At 45.7% G+C, this 17111-nt stretch overlaps 1 protein-coding gene across 11 annotated transcripts in view; it reads left to right on the top strand.

Annotated features, from left to right (window-relative positions):
* The window catches only part of by (focal adhesion protein tensin), a 392943-nt gene that overhangs the window by 326074 nt on the left and 49758 nt on the right, over positions 1 to 17111 (top strand). For all 11 annotated transcript variants that reach the window (XM_075679849.1, XM_075679856.1, XM_075679851.1 and 8 more), the window contains 10 exons: positions 4390 to 4431; positions 6111 to 6154; positions 6237 to 6298; positions 8226 to 8323; positions 8723 to 8773; positions 9261 to 9383; positions 9931 to 9995; positions 11703 to 11786; positions 12346 to 12458; positions 12627 to 12687. In XM_075679849.1, coding sequence (XP_075535964.1) covers positions 4390 to 4431; positions 6111 to 6154; positions 6237 to 6298; positions 8226 to 8323; positions 8723 to 8773; positions 9261 to 9383; positions 9931 to 9995; positions 11703 to 11786; positions 12346 to 12458; positions 12627 to 12687 — 743 coding nt within the window. The remainder of the gene's footprint in view (positions 1 to 4389; positions 4432 to 6110; positions 6155 to 6236; positions 6299 to 8225; positions 8324 to 8722; positions 8774 to 9260; positions 9384 to 9930; positions 9996 to 11702; positions 11787 to 12345; positions 12459 to 12626; positions 12688 to 17111) is intronic.

The raw sequence follows: 17111 nt of genomic DNA, 5'->3' as shown, positions 1-17111 counted from the left end.
ATCTTTCCGGTTTTTATAATATGGAGTGATCGCATCATTCCGTATTTGCTACGATTTGTTATTTCGCGGGCAAAATCTACGACAGCGTCACACACCAGGAAACATGCTGGGCACGGTCATCGGCTGAAGGACATTTTTTCTTCTTTCCACGCGAAGCCGCCGAGACAATTTGTAAGAGCCGTCGTGTAGCCGGACCTCGAAACTAGCTCGAGCTAGCACCTTCGTGCTAGAGAAAGGCACAAACCGGCGCTGTTCCTCGAGAGAAGAGCCCCTTCTTTTCAAGTTCAAGGGTGCGCAATGATTGAGACGCACGAGAGGAGAGGTAACAATGGACAAGGAGAGTTGCCGATATCCGGCGCCACTATAGCATTTGTCAAGCGCCACCCGATTGAACATTTCGAGCGGCGTCCGCGTGTGCCCTGTGTTACATCTAACAAAGCTCGTTTAAGCCACACATCCCCGCTTCAGCGAGAACGGTGGCGTGTATAACGACGCATCATATGCGCGCGAGGAGGACCTCGGGTCTGGCTGTCCCGCTCGCGTCTCGCTGGTTGACAGGGTCAGGGATCCGAGCATCGCAGAGTGGCGGCCAAACGGGGTCGACGGAACGCGCTCAATTAGGATGGACGAGAGGATGATGCGGCGGGATGCGGGGGGGGGGGGGTGCGGGAAGGGGGGATGAGCAGATCGCTCATACTCGCAGGAACGCCGCTCTGCATGGCTTGCATAAAAACAGGCCCCCGCCGCCACAGGAAACGCGGGTGCCCCCTCCCATGTTCCCGGTCACATTAGACTCCAGCCTGTGGGAACAACGGCCGCTCGCCGCCACACCGGGCTGCTGGCGCGGTTGTCGCACAAAGGCGGCAGCTCTCTTGCCGAGCCTGTCCCTGTAATTATATCTCCGAAGCCGCTACCGTGTCCCATCCGGGTTTATCGTGATAATAAAGTTTGTGCGCATCCTTCCGAAATCACTCGCCAACTTGACATAGTATGTAGACGGTTTCTTTTTATCCGGTTACTTACACTTAATTTGCCTTTTCTTGCATTAGTTGTGAATATTGCATTCCCCTCTCTATAGCGTAGAAAAGCATGAGGGTTCCAAACGAATGTCGCTAAAGGTGAACTCATGAAAATAATCTAGACGGGTTTACAATAATAATAATAATAATAATAATAATAATAATAATAATAATAATAATAATAATAATAATAATAATAATAATAATAATAATAATAATTTTTATTATTATTACGTAACATTTCGCGTGAGTCCTGTAGGCACTACGCTTATATCATTTTTGTGCAGAGCTGCTTCTGCTAAGCTGTTGCTGTTTAATACTTTTGCACCGTACGATTTATTCAATCTGCTTGAACTGCAAGTATGCGCATCACGAATGACACCACTATCGGTCCGTGAGCTTTCGTTCGTACCAGAAATGAGCGTATGCATGCACAGCTCCTGGCACGACTTTTTCACTTGCTGACCACAAAATGAGCATCGGCTGCGCTTGCATTCGTGTCTCTTCCAACGTTGTCCCCGCCTTGTTAACTAGCTGTGCTGGTTTATAAGCAGCGATTGCCGTGTTTTAAGAGACTTGACCATTTTCCAGCCGCACGTTTTACTTCAAACAGTTTTTTTTTGTTTTGTATAGCGCCATATTTATCCTGATTCAGAGCCATATACAGCAACAGCGGGTGCGTTGCCATTTACGTTGAAAGGAAAAATAATCTCGAAACTACGCTGCAATGCCGCAGGAATACCATACTGTAGTTGGTGAAAGTGCACGCAAACTATGCGAAGTTGCCCAACATAAGCTTGCCGTCGCACACAACCTCTGCGTGCTCTTGGTATGTGCTGGTGGGCTAGTTGGTTAAGCATGATTACAAAGACGGCGCCGAATAAAACAACACACGAAGAAGGGAGACACGAGACAAGCACGTAGGCGAAAGCAGCGCCTACGTGCTTGTCTCGTGTCTCCCTTCTTCGTGTGTTGTTTTATTCGGCGCCGTCTTTGTAATCATGCTCTTGGTATTTTTCTTTATTTCGTCATTTGACTCGTGGTGTCAACCACCACGACGTCGCGCTTTACCGAGGCAACGCGCGTACGGGTAATAGCCCCGTGATGTAAAGGTTGTGTGGTTACAGAAATAAAAGTCAACGGAACTCAATCCGCGACCGTTGATTAGACGAATTGGGAAGAACCCGACCTGCATGCAACATGGGCGGGCGAGCAAGTTTGTTGATCCTCGATTGCACCGATAAAGTGCCGCCTAAGTGAGATGTCTGGTCGACTTAAGTGCGGTGACAGCGCCCTTAAGCTCGAGTGGTATTTAGCAACTTGAGTCAGAACAAAGTAAAAATCGATAGAAAAATAAGGAGATTTGCTGGTGCAGGGGCCTTGACGGATATATTTTTGGTGTTTGGAGAAAAACCGTAAAAAGAAAAAGAAAACAGAAACCCTGATGCCTTGCTGTACGCGCACCTATAGCCGCCATGTCCGCGCCATAAAACCCTCCGATTGCGAGGAATTAGCTTTCGTAAGAGGACAGACGAAGATACACAGTCAGGGAGGTCGTTGTGCCCATCACGCGGCGGCTGGTGAAGTCTCCAGCTACGGCGAGGCGTTCTCTTGGCCATCGGGCACACAAGCTTGACGCAGGCTTCGCGCGTGCCTTGCGTTCGCAATGCGGTCGTGTACAGCACGCACATGCCAACGAGTGCGGAACAACCTGTGGTACTTGGGAGCCCAAGCTCGGCGAATTCTGAGCACGCGTACATTGTAAGCAAATCGCGGCATCGGAACGCCTCCCCGCAGTTCTTGACGCCATGTAAATGACAGATAAATGCCTGTAGTATCGGCTTCACAGCTGAGTGTCAGCCCTTGCCCCTATTTTCTTCTCCTTTAAGTCGCACCTTCAAGATACCTGCGTGCTGGTTCAGCGTTAAAGAAACCCGAGCCGATAAAGCGTAGAAAATAAAATTGCTCTCTCCGGTCGCTCAGATGGCACTATCAACCTGTGAAACGAACGTAAACTAACGTAAACTTTGCGCCCTGTGCTTTGGTGACCTGACATGATGATGCCTCATTGTGCGCTGATGCCTGTTAAGCGGTACTTTTTCGCAGTTTTTTTTTTAAATTTTCTCCTCAACCTAAGGCAATCACACAATCGTTGTTATTAAAATTGGCTAAATGGTATGTTTGGCTACGTAAACGGTCGCTATCGGTTCACCGTGCCTTATGCTCACATTTTGGCATTAACGATGAACAGCATTAATTGATTTATTGATTCGCTTCATTAATCAGAAATATATAACTGTGCTCTCAGTTCACGCACACATAAAATGCATATTATAACAATCTCATCGACATTTCAGTTTCTCGCCTGAGCTTAAAGCGTCACTCGTTTAAACGGACTGCTTGCTGGGTTCTGCTGTGTTTTCTTTGTCGGTGAGGAGTAGCTCATTCAATAAATAAACGTATTACTTCGGTCCAGCTGTTTCCATCTTGCTATCGGTTATAGTAAAGAGATAAAGTGTGTGTCGTTACGAGAGGGACTGTGTTCTGTGAATTGCTGACCCTATGACGTGGTTTCTTTTCATTTTCTTGCATATATATTTTATATTGTTGTTTCCGTTATGCGAATAGGAGTAGGCTTCATCATTCTAAGGTGACTACGTCAACTTTGTTTTATTTTCATTTCAATAAAAAGATGACTTGTATTCTGTCATGTTTTTCACATGACGCTTGCTTGAACAACATGTAACATGGTAAACTAAACATTGCTGTACAGGTAGGTCCTCGAGACATTGTTTTTTCCATAGAGGACTAATGGAGGAGCTTTTATCTCTTTCTCTCACTATTCATGCAACTGTTCCGTACAAGATGAAAGAAGCTGGTGTCAATCCCTCCCGAACCCTTATATCCGTCTCATACGTCTCTCTTCCAGAGAAGGAACGAGAAGAAAGGAAACCAATGGCCCGATTTTTCTTAGTTCTATCATAGTTAATTAATCATTAGTTAATTAATGGAAATGAAAGTGGATGAAAAAATACCTTGCCGCCGTTGGGGCACGATGCGGTAGCTCAATTGGTAAGAGCATCGCACGCGTAATTCGAAGACGTGGGATCGTTCCCCACCTGCGGCAAGTTGTGTTTTCATCCACTATCATTTCCATTTATTTATCGCTTTTATCATTTCTTTTATTCAATAATAAGTACACGTAATTTCCTCTATGCTGTCCGTGGTGTCTTTGTTTGTTGGCTTCTTATGATATTCCGGAGAAGGCGAGGCATTTAAGCAGGTTCATTGGTTTTGCAATATTGTGCCGCTATCACGTGGCCGAGGCGAATGCCGAACTTGACGTGGCGTATGAACTTTGTCGTTTCAGAGTCGCAGTGAAAGCAGAGAACTCCGACATTCCAGGAGATCGGTGAGTGGTGGTCGCGGACTGCGCTTGGCGCGAGCGCTTCGTGTCGGCGTTTACGAACGGGTGGCTGAGCCTAGCGCGTGAAGCTTTCCGCGCGTACTGTGCGAGCGAAACCGCGTCCTTGAAATGCGGACAGCTTTCCCGTTGTGAATTCAGTTATACGCTAATACGTTAAGGGTGTGGTTTTAGAAGGAGATGTTTAAGGGCGGATCAAAAGAAACGTCGAAAAGGAATTTAACGTTGACATCAACAGCAGCTAGCGATGAGGGAGGGAGAGATAATGGAACTGAAATTTGGAGTAGATAACTCCGTTGCGTCACTCGAGAACGGCGAACTGCAGCTTTTTTATTAGCTTGGAGACGATATGGGGAGATAGATAAGATAAGGACAAGGAGCTTAACCAAACGTTTTTCGTTGGTTGCTATGCATTGAGGGAACTATGGGAAATGGGCAGAAGAGGTGAGAGAGGGATATAAGGAAGGTGTTCTAATTAACTGAAAAATAACAATCCTTGCCCACCAATTCTTGTTCGACCTTCTCCGCGACGCAGCTACCGATACCACGCCGCTTAAGGCGTCACAACACTAAAATACAAGCTCTTCGTAAGCCACAATCATATCGTAAATCATAACGGAAATCGTGTCCTTCTGTTCCTCTTCTAGCTTTTCGTGCGTTACTAACACACACACACACACACACACACACACACACACACACACACACACACACACACACGTATATATATATATATATATATATATATATATATATATATATATATATATATATATATATATATATATATATATATATACACACACACACACACACACACACAAAGCTGGTAGCTGGGTCGCTCTAAGTGTGACATTGTCACAGCAAAGCCCCTGTTACGAAAAGTAATATAAAAAGAACAGCGGATTGCATTTTTATGTGGCCTTATGAAAGTATTATTTGCAGGAAACTAAGGATGACGAGGAGCAGATGGTGTAGCCACGATATCTTAAAAGCGAGTTAGTATGAAACCTAATATTAAAACGTATTATAAGTGTTTAGCTATTATTTCCTTGTCATTCAATATTCTGGACGTTTGTGGCCATGTTACGTATGTAACTGCTCTTGAATTTAATTTTAGGAGTTGTTTATGTCAATTATTTCATGGAGCGGTAATTACCTAGTTTTTTTTTGCGATACGCTTGGCCGGCGCTTTATACCTCACAGTTGTATGAAAGCACAGCAGTGCGATAGCTGCATGACTCTTTATTCTGTCTTCGTGTTTTCATATGTTACGCCTGATAGAAATACTCGACTTGTTATATTTCCCTAACACGGAGGTTAGGAGAATGCTGACGAAAAGCTGGGATGTCTTCCAGTGTTGTTGTCTGCTTTGACGGCCTTCGAGCCTATGTGGTGTTCAACTATGGATGGAGTTCTCGGATTTTCGTAACGTTCGTTCTCTTGGAATGTTCCCAGGGTTCAAAAGACGCCGCTTGTATTGGTTTGTATGCAGCCGGTAGTCGGCGCCGTTAAACGAATTCTAAGGGGGCACTGACGCCCGCCGTTGTCATCCTTATTGTCAGCCTTAGCATTCCGTTGATGGCATCGCCTTGCTCTGCAGTGAAGCTGTATCGTTTTTGCCCATCTGACCGTTTAAATCTTTCTGTTATCTTTGTTTTCATTAGAAGAGTCCTGGATCCCGATCACTTGAACGAACGAGAAGCCCAAGGTAATTATTGCGTACTTCGACTTCTCTTTGCGATCTAAATGGAGCCCTGAGACCTGAAATCTTGTCATTTTGATTCATGCAGAAGCCTCGAACGACAACTTAGTTTCGCCATGGATGTGACTTACGTAACGGAGAAGATTATCGGTAGGTCTTTGGATTTCATGCATTCTTAGGGTCTCTTATAGACGGAGCACAAATATTTCAGTAGAGCGAACACAGGTTATTCATTCATGTGCACTGCTTAAGTGGCACTAATGGGAAAGGCTCAATCACTTTGGACTGGCCCCTCATTCCTCGAAAACCGTATTTAGATTTGTTGGAGCAAAAGAAAGGAATATCTTATCATCGAAAAAATATAATGGTCACATTTCCCTCGTCGATTTTCATGTCGGATTAGCGGCTGCTACTAAATCAGTGTGCCTATTTTATTGCATTCGATCTCCGCTGTATAGATCTTTTTAATGGCAAGAACAGTAAATAAAAATTGTTAGGTTTATTCTTTGCTTACTAACAAATGCATGCCAACAAATTACCAAAACTCAAGAAAACTCTCTAAAGATCACTGACGTCAAGAAACGGCGGTGCGAGAATTTTAAAGTAATGTCGCCGCCGGCTTTTGTTTTGTGTTCTTTCAGGCTAAGCAACTCCCCAACCCCTCATAATTTTTTGCTAATGGTAAGAGTGATCTATTTGCAAGTACAGATGTGTGTTTTTCGAAAACAGCTTATGTATTTTTTGTGTGTGTCTCTTTCTAACCGTATAGGAGAAGCCAGAGAGGTTTTTGAGGAGTTCGCTTGTGACTGAATTTGCACAAGACCAATAATTGAAAAACGCTTATCCCAACTGCAGCTTCAATTCACAATCTGTTGACAATATCGTGGAACACAGACATAAAACTATCACTTTGGAGATCTGGGGCGCTATAACGTAAAGCTATTCCAAACTTTTCTATTCTAATTCTGCAACCAGTCCTCCGCGATTGGTCAAAACAGTTCTTGGGCCACCTCCAGTTCGTCTGTCTGTCACGCAACATCACGAAAATTCGAAAACGCCCCTTCTGATATGATATTTTCACGCTGGTTATGCATGATTAGACCGAACGAAAGAAAAATAATTATTTCTGATTCGACGCCTTTTTCGTGGTTAACCCTCTGCTACTGGTCAAACGTTTTCGGCTGCGCCCACTTCTCCTGTCTGTCACGCGACGTCACGAAACCGCGAAAACTCGCCGCGTCAAAGCGACGTTTACGCGTGAAAGACGAATTGATATGCCGAACAAAAGCGATTGTCTTTTATCTGAATCGCCGGAGACTGCTCCGTTCAGAAAGAATTAAAAGATGGATGCCCGCTGATGGCTCTGGCACTGGCTACTCTGAGATGTCGAGTAGCATATGGACTTACTTGCGTAAAATAAACATTCTTGCGCGGCAATATAATGTTGTTGAAAGATGTATACGGCACGTATACTCCATCGCTCTGCCAACTATTTGTTGAGGAGCTCTCTTTGCGGCATTTTTGATCTCCCGTTGCACGAAGTCCGGTTTTCGACCAGCCACCGCAAGCTAAGTAAAGGGAAGCGGACCAATCGCAGACGCCGGCATCACCCTCCTCATCCGGTTATCTACTTTCACTGTGCTGGCTTTAGACCCCATCGAAACCCTCTCCACTTGAGCGTGCTCCTCGCCTCTTGTTAGCCAGTTAGATTATTAAAGAAAACTGCTCAATGTAAGCAATGCTATTTGTTTTGAAAGCAAAAATAAAGAAAAGACCTCCCATAAGCGAGGAGAGCGTTTTATTGGGCTTTTCAAACAACGCTGCGGGTTACCGCCCGATGCTTGCGTCGGTGGTTACATAAATTTGACATCAGGAAATTGGAATAAAAACAGACTAGAATAGTTTTATGTTGTAGGGCCCCTGGTATGTATGGTGCTCAGTGTGCTACATCGTCGTGAATTCGCAGCTGCGACATCATTGGATTTGATTGGGTAAACTTTGGTAAAGGTCTTGCAGGACGCGCGTCAGCGCGCAGCGGGCGTCTCCTACGCGACATCATTTTGCTTGCGTTTTCCAGTTGTCACGTTTCCTGAGGGTGGATTAGACACCACCTATCGGAGTAACCTGAAGGAAGTGACCCGAATGCTAAGGACAAAGCATGGGGACAAGTACACGGTAAGCAAGCATCTCTTCTAGTCAAGCGTCTCCGATTTGTGACATGGTTTGCGCAAGCTATAAGTATGTGCTTCTGAGGGGTTGACGCTTGTCAGTCATTGCGGCTATCGGAGAAGTGATAATGTCTGCTATAGTTATGTCGCAACACACTGCTGGAATGGTTACTGTTGGTTTCGCAGAGACTATCTTACTTTAATAGGGAGCAGGTACATCATCTATCTATCGATGCCTTTGGTCGCTGCCTCCTCACTATTGAAAGAGAAGTCATTAAACTACCAAACAATCAAGCAATTTATCACTCGTGAGCTTGGTACTGGCTTTTATCTTTGTAAAAGATACATCGTCGCATTGATTATTTGCTTCAAAGGCTCATTTGCATTTCTCATTATTCTTTTCTAGGTGTTTAATCTCTCCGAAAAACGACACGACCTCGCCAGGCTCAACAGCCAGGTAAGGACAGGCGCTTATTCTTCTATGGAAATTCAGAAACGACATTAGACGTTTACCGGGATATCAACCTGGTCCTTTGTCAGCTGCCTCAATTCTTCCATGGAAGTAGATCTTTATAATCTGCTATTTTATGCGCATAACTCTCGTGGCAGAGAAGGGAGTCAGACTTTGTGTATAGAGCCCTTGAAAAGGAATTGACGTTTCGAAATACACTCTGTCTCAGTCCTTTCCTCCCCTTTTATAACATTTCTCTTGTTGCCCAACGCTAATCAGGTTCAATTTTCTTTCTTTATGTTACAATCACGCGTCCTACGTGCAAAATTTGCAAATGTTATCACATTTGGTTAGGACTATGGGGCTAACTAAGAAACGCGCCGACATAATTTCAGTATCGCTTGTCGTTGCTTGCTTTAGCAGAGAGTCTATTTTTCCGGCAGTCCCCGATCTTCACGCCTGCAGCAAATGGCTGACCTGCTTCGTTGCGCAGATTGTGGAGTTCGGGTGGCCGGCCCATCTCTCGCCGCCGCTCGAGAGGCTGTGCAGCATCTGCAAGAGCCTGGACTCGTGGTTCCACGCCGATTCGCAGAACGTCGCGATCCTTCACTCTAAGGCGAGTACTGTACCATTCAGCTGAGGCCGTATATAAGAGGCTGCGTTATGTGACGGCGTAAAATAGGCGGGAATGGTAAAGGTGGCCAAGTACACACGTTTGCTGTACAGTGTGAAATCGCGTTAATTGTTCTAACACGTTTATAGAGAGAACCACAGAGCTCGGCACGAGCTACTGTGCTCCAAATTTTTAAAACTCCGAGTCGAGGTCAGTGTGTCGCATTAATTGCAACATATCCCGTACTGCATATCTTGAAGTACTGTCATACATCTGAAACACCGCCACACGGGCGATTTCGTTCACGCCTATAATATTTTGTATCCGCGTATAAATGTTTTTCTTAAATAATATATTTAGTGGGAATGCGTGGTTACGTACGTCTTTCGACGCGCCGTCTCCTCTACGCTAATTAATTATGCATCCATACGTACTGGTCGACTTCTTGATCACGAGTTGCGGATTGCTAGAACCAGGCCTCGAGCTTCTGAACCAAGTGAAATCCGAGCGCGAGCTATATAACACTGCGGTCACGCTAACCTCCATGCAGGGTGACAAGGGCCGGGTCGGCGTCGTACTGGCTGCGTACCTGCACTACACCAGCATATGCGCCAGGTTAGTCCTCGTTGTTCTTGTACGCCTATAGGTGTTTGTAGTGAAATTTACACGCAGCAAAATATTCAAAGCTCTCGCAACACGTAGGAACCATCGCTAATGTTTTATCAGTCATTGCGTAACTTCCGCTACAGAGTATGCATCTCATGCACGATAATTTGTGTTTTGCAGTCATTTTTGTGTAGTGTACACTAATAAGCAAAGGGGGCATTCATAAACCTTTATTGTTATGCTTTTTCTGTTCCGCATTTTGAATGCGCACGCAGGAACATCATACTGGCGATAATAAAGGCAAGAAAGCGAGCGTACACAAAATTTTCTGATTGCATAAAAAGTTATCCTCACTTAGTCAACCGTAGAGAAACGTAATTAATAAGTAAATAAATGCATTTTTTTTCTTTTTGGAGCGTTGGGAAGGAAGTGGTTAATATTCCAATTTGCTACTCCGGGACGCAAGGTTTACAATATGTATGTTATTGTATGTTTGCCCCTTTTGCATTTTTTAATTCTTTAAGGTACCACACGACGTGTGGTACCTTAAATGAAGGTCTTACGACTGTCATTTTGAATTTTGGAAATTTATGTTTTAGCTGTGCAGCACTGTATAAAGTTCGAAGAGGTGTAATTGCTTGAACTGTGAAAGTTTATGTGTCTGTGCTGTAAACCCACTTAGTAAGGTTCCGACGGCCAATCGTATCACACAAAAAGAGGAGAAAAGAGAAAAAGAGCGACAAGTTCTATATTACTTCCCGACGCGCTTCCGAAGCGTGAAGTTTCATATACCTTTGTCCACTTGGGCTAGAGTGGACGTGGTCGAATGCCATATTCTCACGAATATAACCACTCACGGCATCTGAGTATAAACTTAGGATAGAATAGGAATAGCCTTAGGATAGAAATACAAAAAAAAAGAAGATTTTCTACGCAACTCTGACCACCTGTCTAGTGTCTATTCTTGGAGTGCTGGCTTTTGACGTTCGAACCGACATGGTCTTGTTTCTATCGGCGGGCGGGATTTTTTTTTGCTCCGAATGGACTACGCTTTGATTTGGAATCCTAAATAAACTGCGAAACTTACCGTGTCAAAAGCAGCCAGTAGCCTTATAGTTTTCAAAGTCTTAAAAGCGAATATCGGGCACGTTTAATATGTGTTCTTTGTTTCTCATTACATTTGAGCGTCATATTACCCAAATAAAGATATTAATTAGCGCAGTTACAGTTCATTAGTGTCTCAGTTGCGAATGTTCCGGCTTTTTAGATATGCGTCAGTGTATATATCTCAAGGTATCTTGAAGGAGTCACTTATATTTCGCATACCCGATATTTAGACATTTTTCGGGCACCTATAGGAGCTGTACAAATAGACTAGAAAATGTTGTCCAGTGTTTCACGTTTGGTGCTGCGGATGAAATCATCTCTCGTTTCTATCTTTTGCCCTAAATATAAGCGCATGACAGTAACACTTTGCGATTGTTTATTTAATCTGTTGTTCCTTACTGCTGCTATAGAGATGGAAGAGAATTGGAGGGACTGAATAATGCGGACTATGATGTTTTACACGAGGCCGCTCTTTCTCCACGAGTACTACTGCGGGTGGAGTAGTCTGTCATCTTTAAGCTTTTGTGACCTCAAATTAAGGGCAGCACTTCCACCTGGAGTTCGTAGCTTAATGAAAACGACTCACCGTTTGACGTTGTTTCGTTCCAGCGACAATCAAGCCCTCGACCGGTTAACAATGCGGAGGTACTACGAAGACAAGCTCTACTCCTCGATGCATCCTTCCCAGAGGAGGTGACGTTAAATGTTTTTCTTTCTGTCTCACTGAAACTCCTTCGACACTTGTTGCATCTTGTACTTCCAATGTCCTATATTGCATCGGTTGTTCTCTTGACATTGCAGTGGCACCTCTATGAGGTTGTGAGGTGACCCTCTTCGACTGAGCCCTGTATCAACTAAATTGATTTCAACCTTTCTACAATCAAAATCTCGACATGACAGCTTTACAAGATGTGGGTGCCACCTTGTGTAGCATTTACGCGCAACGTGCCGTTTCCTTTTTCTTTTTCTTTCTTTATCGTCCGATACTGGTGTGTATTTGACATAATTTCTTTCCACGAAACCCCTTCGCATTACAGATTACAGGTTATATCGTGCATTAATGCACGGACGTTCGTGAGATTACAAAGGATTGCCGGCGAAAGAAAAAAAAATTAAGTCCTTGTTTCTCTAAATGCGAGTGAAGCTCTTGGTGATGCCGGCCCCATTCCAGCTGCTTTACCAGTTACGAAAAGCAGCTCCGGAGATCTGAGGCGTTGCGTCTATAACAGTGTACGCATTCGTCCCATTCCAGGTATGTTCACTACTTCACCGAGCTTCTGTCCGGCAACATCAAGATGAACAACAACGCTCTGTACCTTCACCATCTTATCCTTCACGGAATTCCCAACTTCGACAACAGAGGAGGTGCGAACGTTTTTTTCTAGAGAGAGAGAGAGAGAGAGAGAGAGAGAGAGAGAGAGAGAGAGAGAGAGAGAGAGAGAGAGAGAGAGAGAGAGAGAGACGCGTACCGCCTAGCATGACAGGCCGGTATCATTTTCTCTTTTTTTACCTGACCCTTCCGACCTTTTCCAGGTTGTCGGCCATTTTTCAAGATCTACCAGGGCATGCAGCCGGTGTACACGTCGGGCGTCCAGTAAGTTACCTTCAATCCGAGCCTAATCTTAATCTGTCGCTTCTTTCTTCTTGAAACCATTCAGTGCCGCTAAAGCGTTTTCTCGAATTTGAAGCAAATATGCGGAGCTCTCACAAAGGCTTGCTTGCTCTCCTTCAGGGGCCAAGCCTCCCATGCAATTTTAGTTCCTCACTTCGCAGATTGCCCGGAATTGCCTTGCAAGCCTGTAATCTTCGTCGCGTGCGCGTTAGGACTGCGCTTTCAGATGCCGACGTCCAGTGCCCGTTTTGAGGGCGGAAAAAAATAAGGCTGTTTATTTTTTTGTCCTGTGTGGCTATCCTCATTTGTGTGTACATGTTCTCTTTTATCATGCTTCGTAACTGGTGAGTCATATTGTTTTCTTGTGTTTTTATATCGAAAAGGGAGTACTTATCAAAGATGCAAACGCTGTTTGTTTGGACCTTCTATTCATATTCTCCTGGATAGCGACTGCAAAGAGCATAATGCATTTGTGCAATGGTGTAAATAGCAGTTATATGTGGACTGAACGTTCCGTCGTGACAGCGTTATCTTCCTTATTTTTATCTCTGTTCACTTCTCTATCTTTAATTATTTTTTTGATGTAGAACGGCAGAAAGAAGTGTGTGTTCGGGAGGGGGAAGGGGGTGTCGACGACTGGAAGGCCTAGGTATTTTCGGCCTCAATTTCTGCGCAGGAACTCTTTTGTAGCAGAACAGATATGCGAGTATTATTCCTTTTCGTTCGTGTTTAATTTCGATGGTAATAGCCCGTCATTGAACAGTATCGTGTGAGCGACGTCTTCAAGATCATTCTCGGAAGTTGATTTAACGTCTGGGTCACAGCAGCATGGTGGCTATAATAATGCACTTTGAACGCTGAGGGTGTCTTAACCTGCTCCCGAATCATAGTACACGACCATATTCCGCAATAATAATAATAATAATAATAATAATAATAATAATAATAATAATAATAATAATAATAATAATAATAATAATAATAATAATAATAATAGTAATAATAATCAGCAGCAGCAGAAGCAGAAGCCTACCTTTATCTCCACTGCAGAACGCTGATAAATCATTCCTGCAAATTTCATAACCCCATCGCGCAGATCGGTGTGGATGATAGAGCAGACGGGGGTAGCTGATATTCTAGAATCAATGGCACTGCGCGTGTATAGCTGCAGGGAGTCGAACCCGTGACCTCGTACGTGCCCAGATGTCACTTCAAACAAGAAGTGAAATCAGCATACTAACGAAAGCGCGCCCAAAGTCAGTAGTTTTATTCATTGCCCATATCGGAGTAATACTTACAAGGACGCACACTGTGATCATGGCGGTCGGATTAAAAAAAAAGAAACAGAAAAAAATTGGCAGTGGCTTAGCTTGGCTAAGCCAGGATATACGTAGCGAAAGCTAAGGCATAGCATGGTTAGCCTTGGTTAATCCTGATTGCAAGTCCAGGTTAGTCTGGTTGTCTAGCTATGTTTCGGCGTTTAGCCAGTTGTTCGGCGCGCTGTTCGTCTGTTTCCTGGGCGATTCGTTTCCTCTTCATCTCGTTCCGATGTCGATTCCAGACCTCCTCCTGCTTATCAGAATAGTCGCCGTCCATACTGCCGTCTCAACTGTGGTTGCGGCGCACGCGAGCTCTCCTTTTCAATCCTCTGACGTGTTATCAGGCATGCGACGCAGCTGGCGAAGTGAGCGGAGGCGAGCGCAACGACGAGGAACGTGTGTGACGTCATACCAAACGGCGGCAGCGGCAAGGCGCTGCGCAGCGGCGGAACACCTATGGCTCGGTGCTACTAGTGGCGCATGCGCGGTAGTGACTAGGGAGCGAGAGAGAGAGAGATAACTTTTCTGGTCGCGTTAATATCCGCGGCGAGGCGCGCGTTGTGACGTCATGTGCCTCCTCGGAGCACCGCCATGGCGAAATCGCAAGTTCGCGGCCAGTGAAGCTTTCGCTTTAAATGTGTGGCCTGCAGCAGCAGGCGGGCTGCAATGATTACGAACGTGACAGCCGTAGTTGCATTCTCGGCCGCTTGGCTAGGCCGAACGGCGCTAACTGCGGGAGATAAGACATGCCCGGCGACGCAGTTCCAAGCGCGTTCCTGACACATTTTCTATGCCGATCCCAGACAAACACTTTTGACCGTGGTGGCGCCACGGCGCATGACACCATTTTTTGATGCACACTACAAGCCGCACCTCCTTCTTCTTTTTTTTTCTTTAACCAGCCGCCGTGTTCTGGTACAATAGCAATTATATTGTTGCGCACTACTACGTGCCGCAATGGTCCCCTCACAAAAGACGACGAGGACACGCCCAGCACGCTGACGGTGCGCGAGCAGTGGAATTAGTGGAAACAGGCTTCCGCCTGATTGAGCGCGCTCGGCTAAATATATAATTTGTGGGCACCAGACACCAGCGTCTGTCTAGTTTTTCTTCACCCACAAGATGTGCACTCAACGCGAATTCACGGCGTCGTCGTCAGCGTTGGTATTGGTGTGAGGTTCCGTATAAAGTACAAGTGCGATAAGGTCGCGGGTGCGCGCCCTATGCTGTAGGTGCGAGTGAAAGCAAGCGAGCATGCGCCAAGAAGGATGGTGGCCTGGTGCGGCGGAGTCTTCTCACGCGCGCAAGGACGAACGCGGGGCGAGTGCGCGCGATAGGGAGGTGGGCGGGAAAGGGGGCAGAGGGAGGGGGGGAGGTGCGTCTCCGCTTCTCCGACCACCGCGGCGCATGGCCGCGCGTGTCCTGTCTTGGAGGTAATCTGCGCTGGGCTCGAAGCTGAGCTGACCTGAGATAGCTGATAGCTTCGTGTATGCTGTTCTCTCGCGCGCCTAGTTCGCGTTGAAGCGAGATGCAGCTCGAAGGGGAATTCGCTCGCAGCTGCTGCCGCTCTTCATCACAGCCATCGTTGTGGCAGCGAAGGTCCGCGGTCATCGACTGAGATGTGTTCATGTTTGCCTCTGCTTGCATGACACCGTGCTTGTTAATTTAGTTGCAGGGTGTCCACCAAGTTGACATTTCCAAATTTCCTGAGTTTCCCAGGATACCCTGAGTGTCCTTACAAGTTTACCTGAGTGAGATAGAACTTTGTTTTATGTCAAGATGGGCTGACACCATGTCGTCCGATGCTGTCACTTTCTAGTAAGCATGCTAAAGCATAAAAAAGCAACTTAATCGAGTTTGACTAGTAAGGACTGGCATTTATTTCATTCAAAAGGAAAACAGAAAGAAGGAATTAGTAAAATGCTGAGCGTATAAAATATCTTCGAAAAAAACGGTAAAACTCATTCCAAATCGAGTCGGACATTTTCAAATGCGAACAAAAAGGAGATGCATACAGAAGCAATATGTTTGAATATGAGCTATTTCTATCAACTCATTGCTCATTGGTATGAGGCCGCTGGCTCATTGGTATGAGGCCCGAACTTTGTCACAAGTGAGATTCTCTCTCAGCAGCTGGTAAGTCAACATCAACTGTCCCGACATACTCTCAGTCCGCGCACAACGCCTCAGTGTTGCGTTTCACAACTCTAATAAAAAGTTTATTTTGATTTGGATGAGGGAAACCTGCATCTCGGCGTGAGCCAACACTTGTTTTTAGAGCTCAGGCTCCATTCAAAGAAACGGCGGCATGCTTCCTTTCCTGTTAATTCTTCCCCGCGTCAGTTCTTTCTTTTCTCGTTCTTCCGCCGCGCGTTCGCCCCACAGAACATTTAAAGCATCCTCTTGGTCAGTTGTACAGTCAACGTCCGATTTTTAGGGAAAATAAATACACGTCTTTTACTGCCTTTAATGGCTCAAATCGCCACAGGCAAGTCCGAGAAAGCTCTGAACGCCTGCTAGTACACTTATTAGGCATATCGGTGCTTGTACTGTGACAGGGGACGGCGGCTGCATGCGTGTATAAGTAAGGAATACATACTGTGTCCCGTGACAATTGCCCCTTCCCACGCTTGTTATGCTTCATCGCATAGCACTTTTGTGCTGAGGCGGAGCTGACTTTCGGAAACCAGCATTATGCAACGCGTTGTGCTTTCCGAACAGGCGTGCCGGGCGTTCCTATCAGGACATGGCATCCCGAGAGCGGCGCACCAAATTCTCAAACGGATCCCGCAAAATGCACCAACCACACCTCCCCTCATCCACGTAATCTCGACTCCTGGTCATACCTCGCGGCCGGGTAACGAACGCGCACATGCGGTTGCCCGAGAAATTTCCCCCCGGGCGGCTCGAAATGGTGAGGTGACTGGTTCAGAGTGGGGGGATCCCTTGCTCCGTTACAGACATACTCCGTCATTATACACGCATTTGTCGCACCCACGCCGCACCACCGCCGTCCTTCTCGCGAGAATAAGCAGTGGCACTACGCCAGTTACAAACCGCAACTTTTCCAAATCTTGTCTCTCTCCT

The sequence above is a fragment of the Dermacentor variabilis genome, chromosome 2, assembly GCF_050947875.1.
Source record: "Dermacentor variabilis isolate Ectoservices chromosome 2, ASM5094787v1, whole genome shotgun sequence".
In the NCBI taxonomy this organism is placed as follows: Eukaryota; Metazoa; Arthropoda; class Arachnida; order Ixodida; family Ixodidae; genus Dermacentor; species Dermacentor variabilis.
The sequence above is the reverse complement of the archived record's forward strand: the minus strand, read 5'-3'. Positions and strand labels throughout refer to the sequence as shown.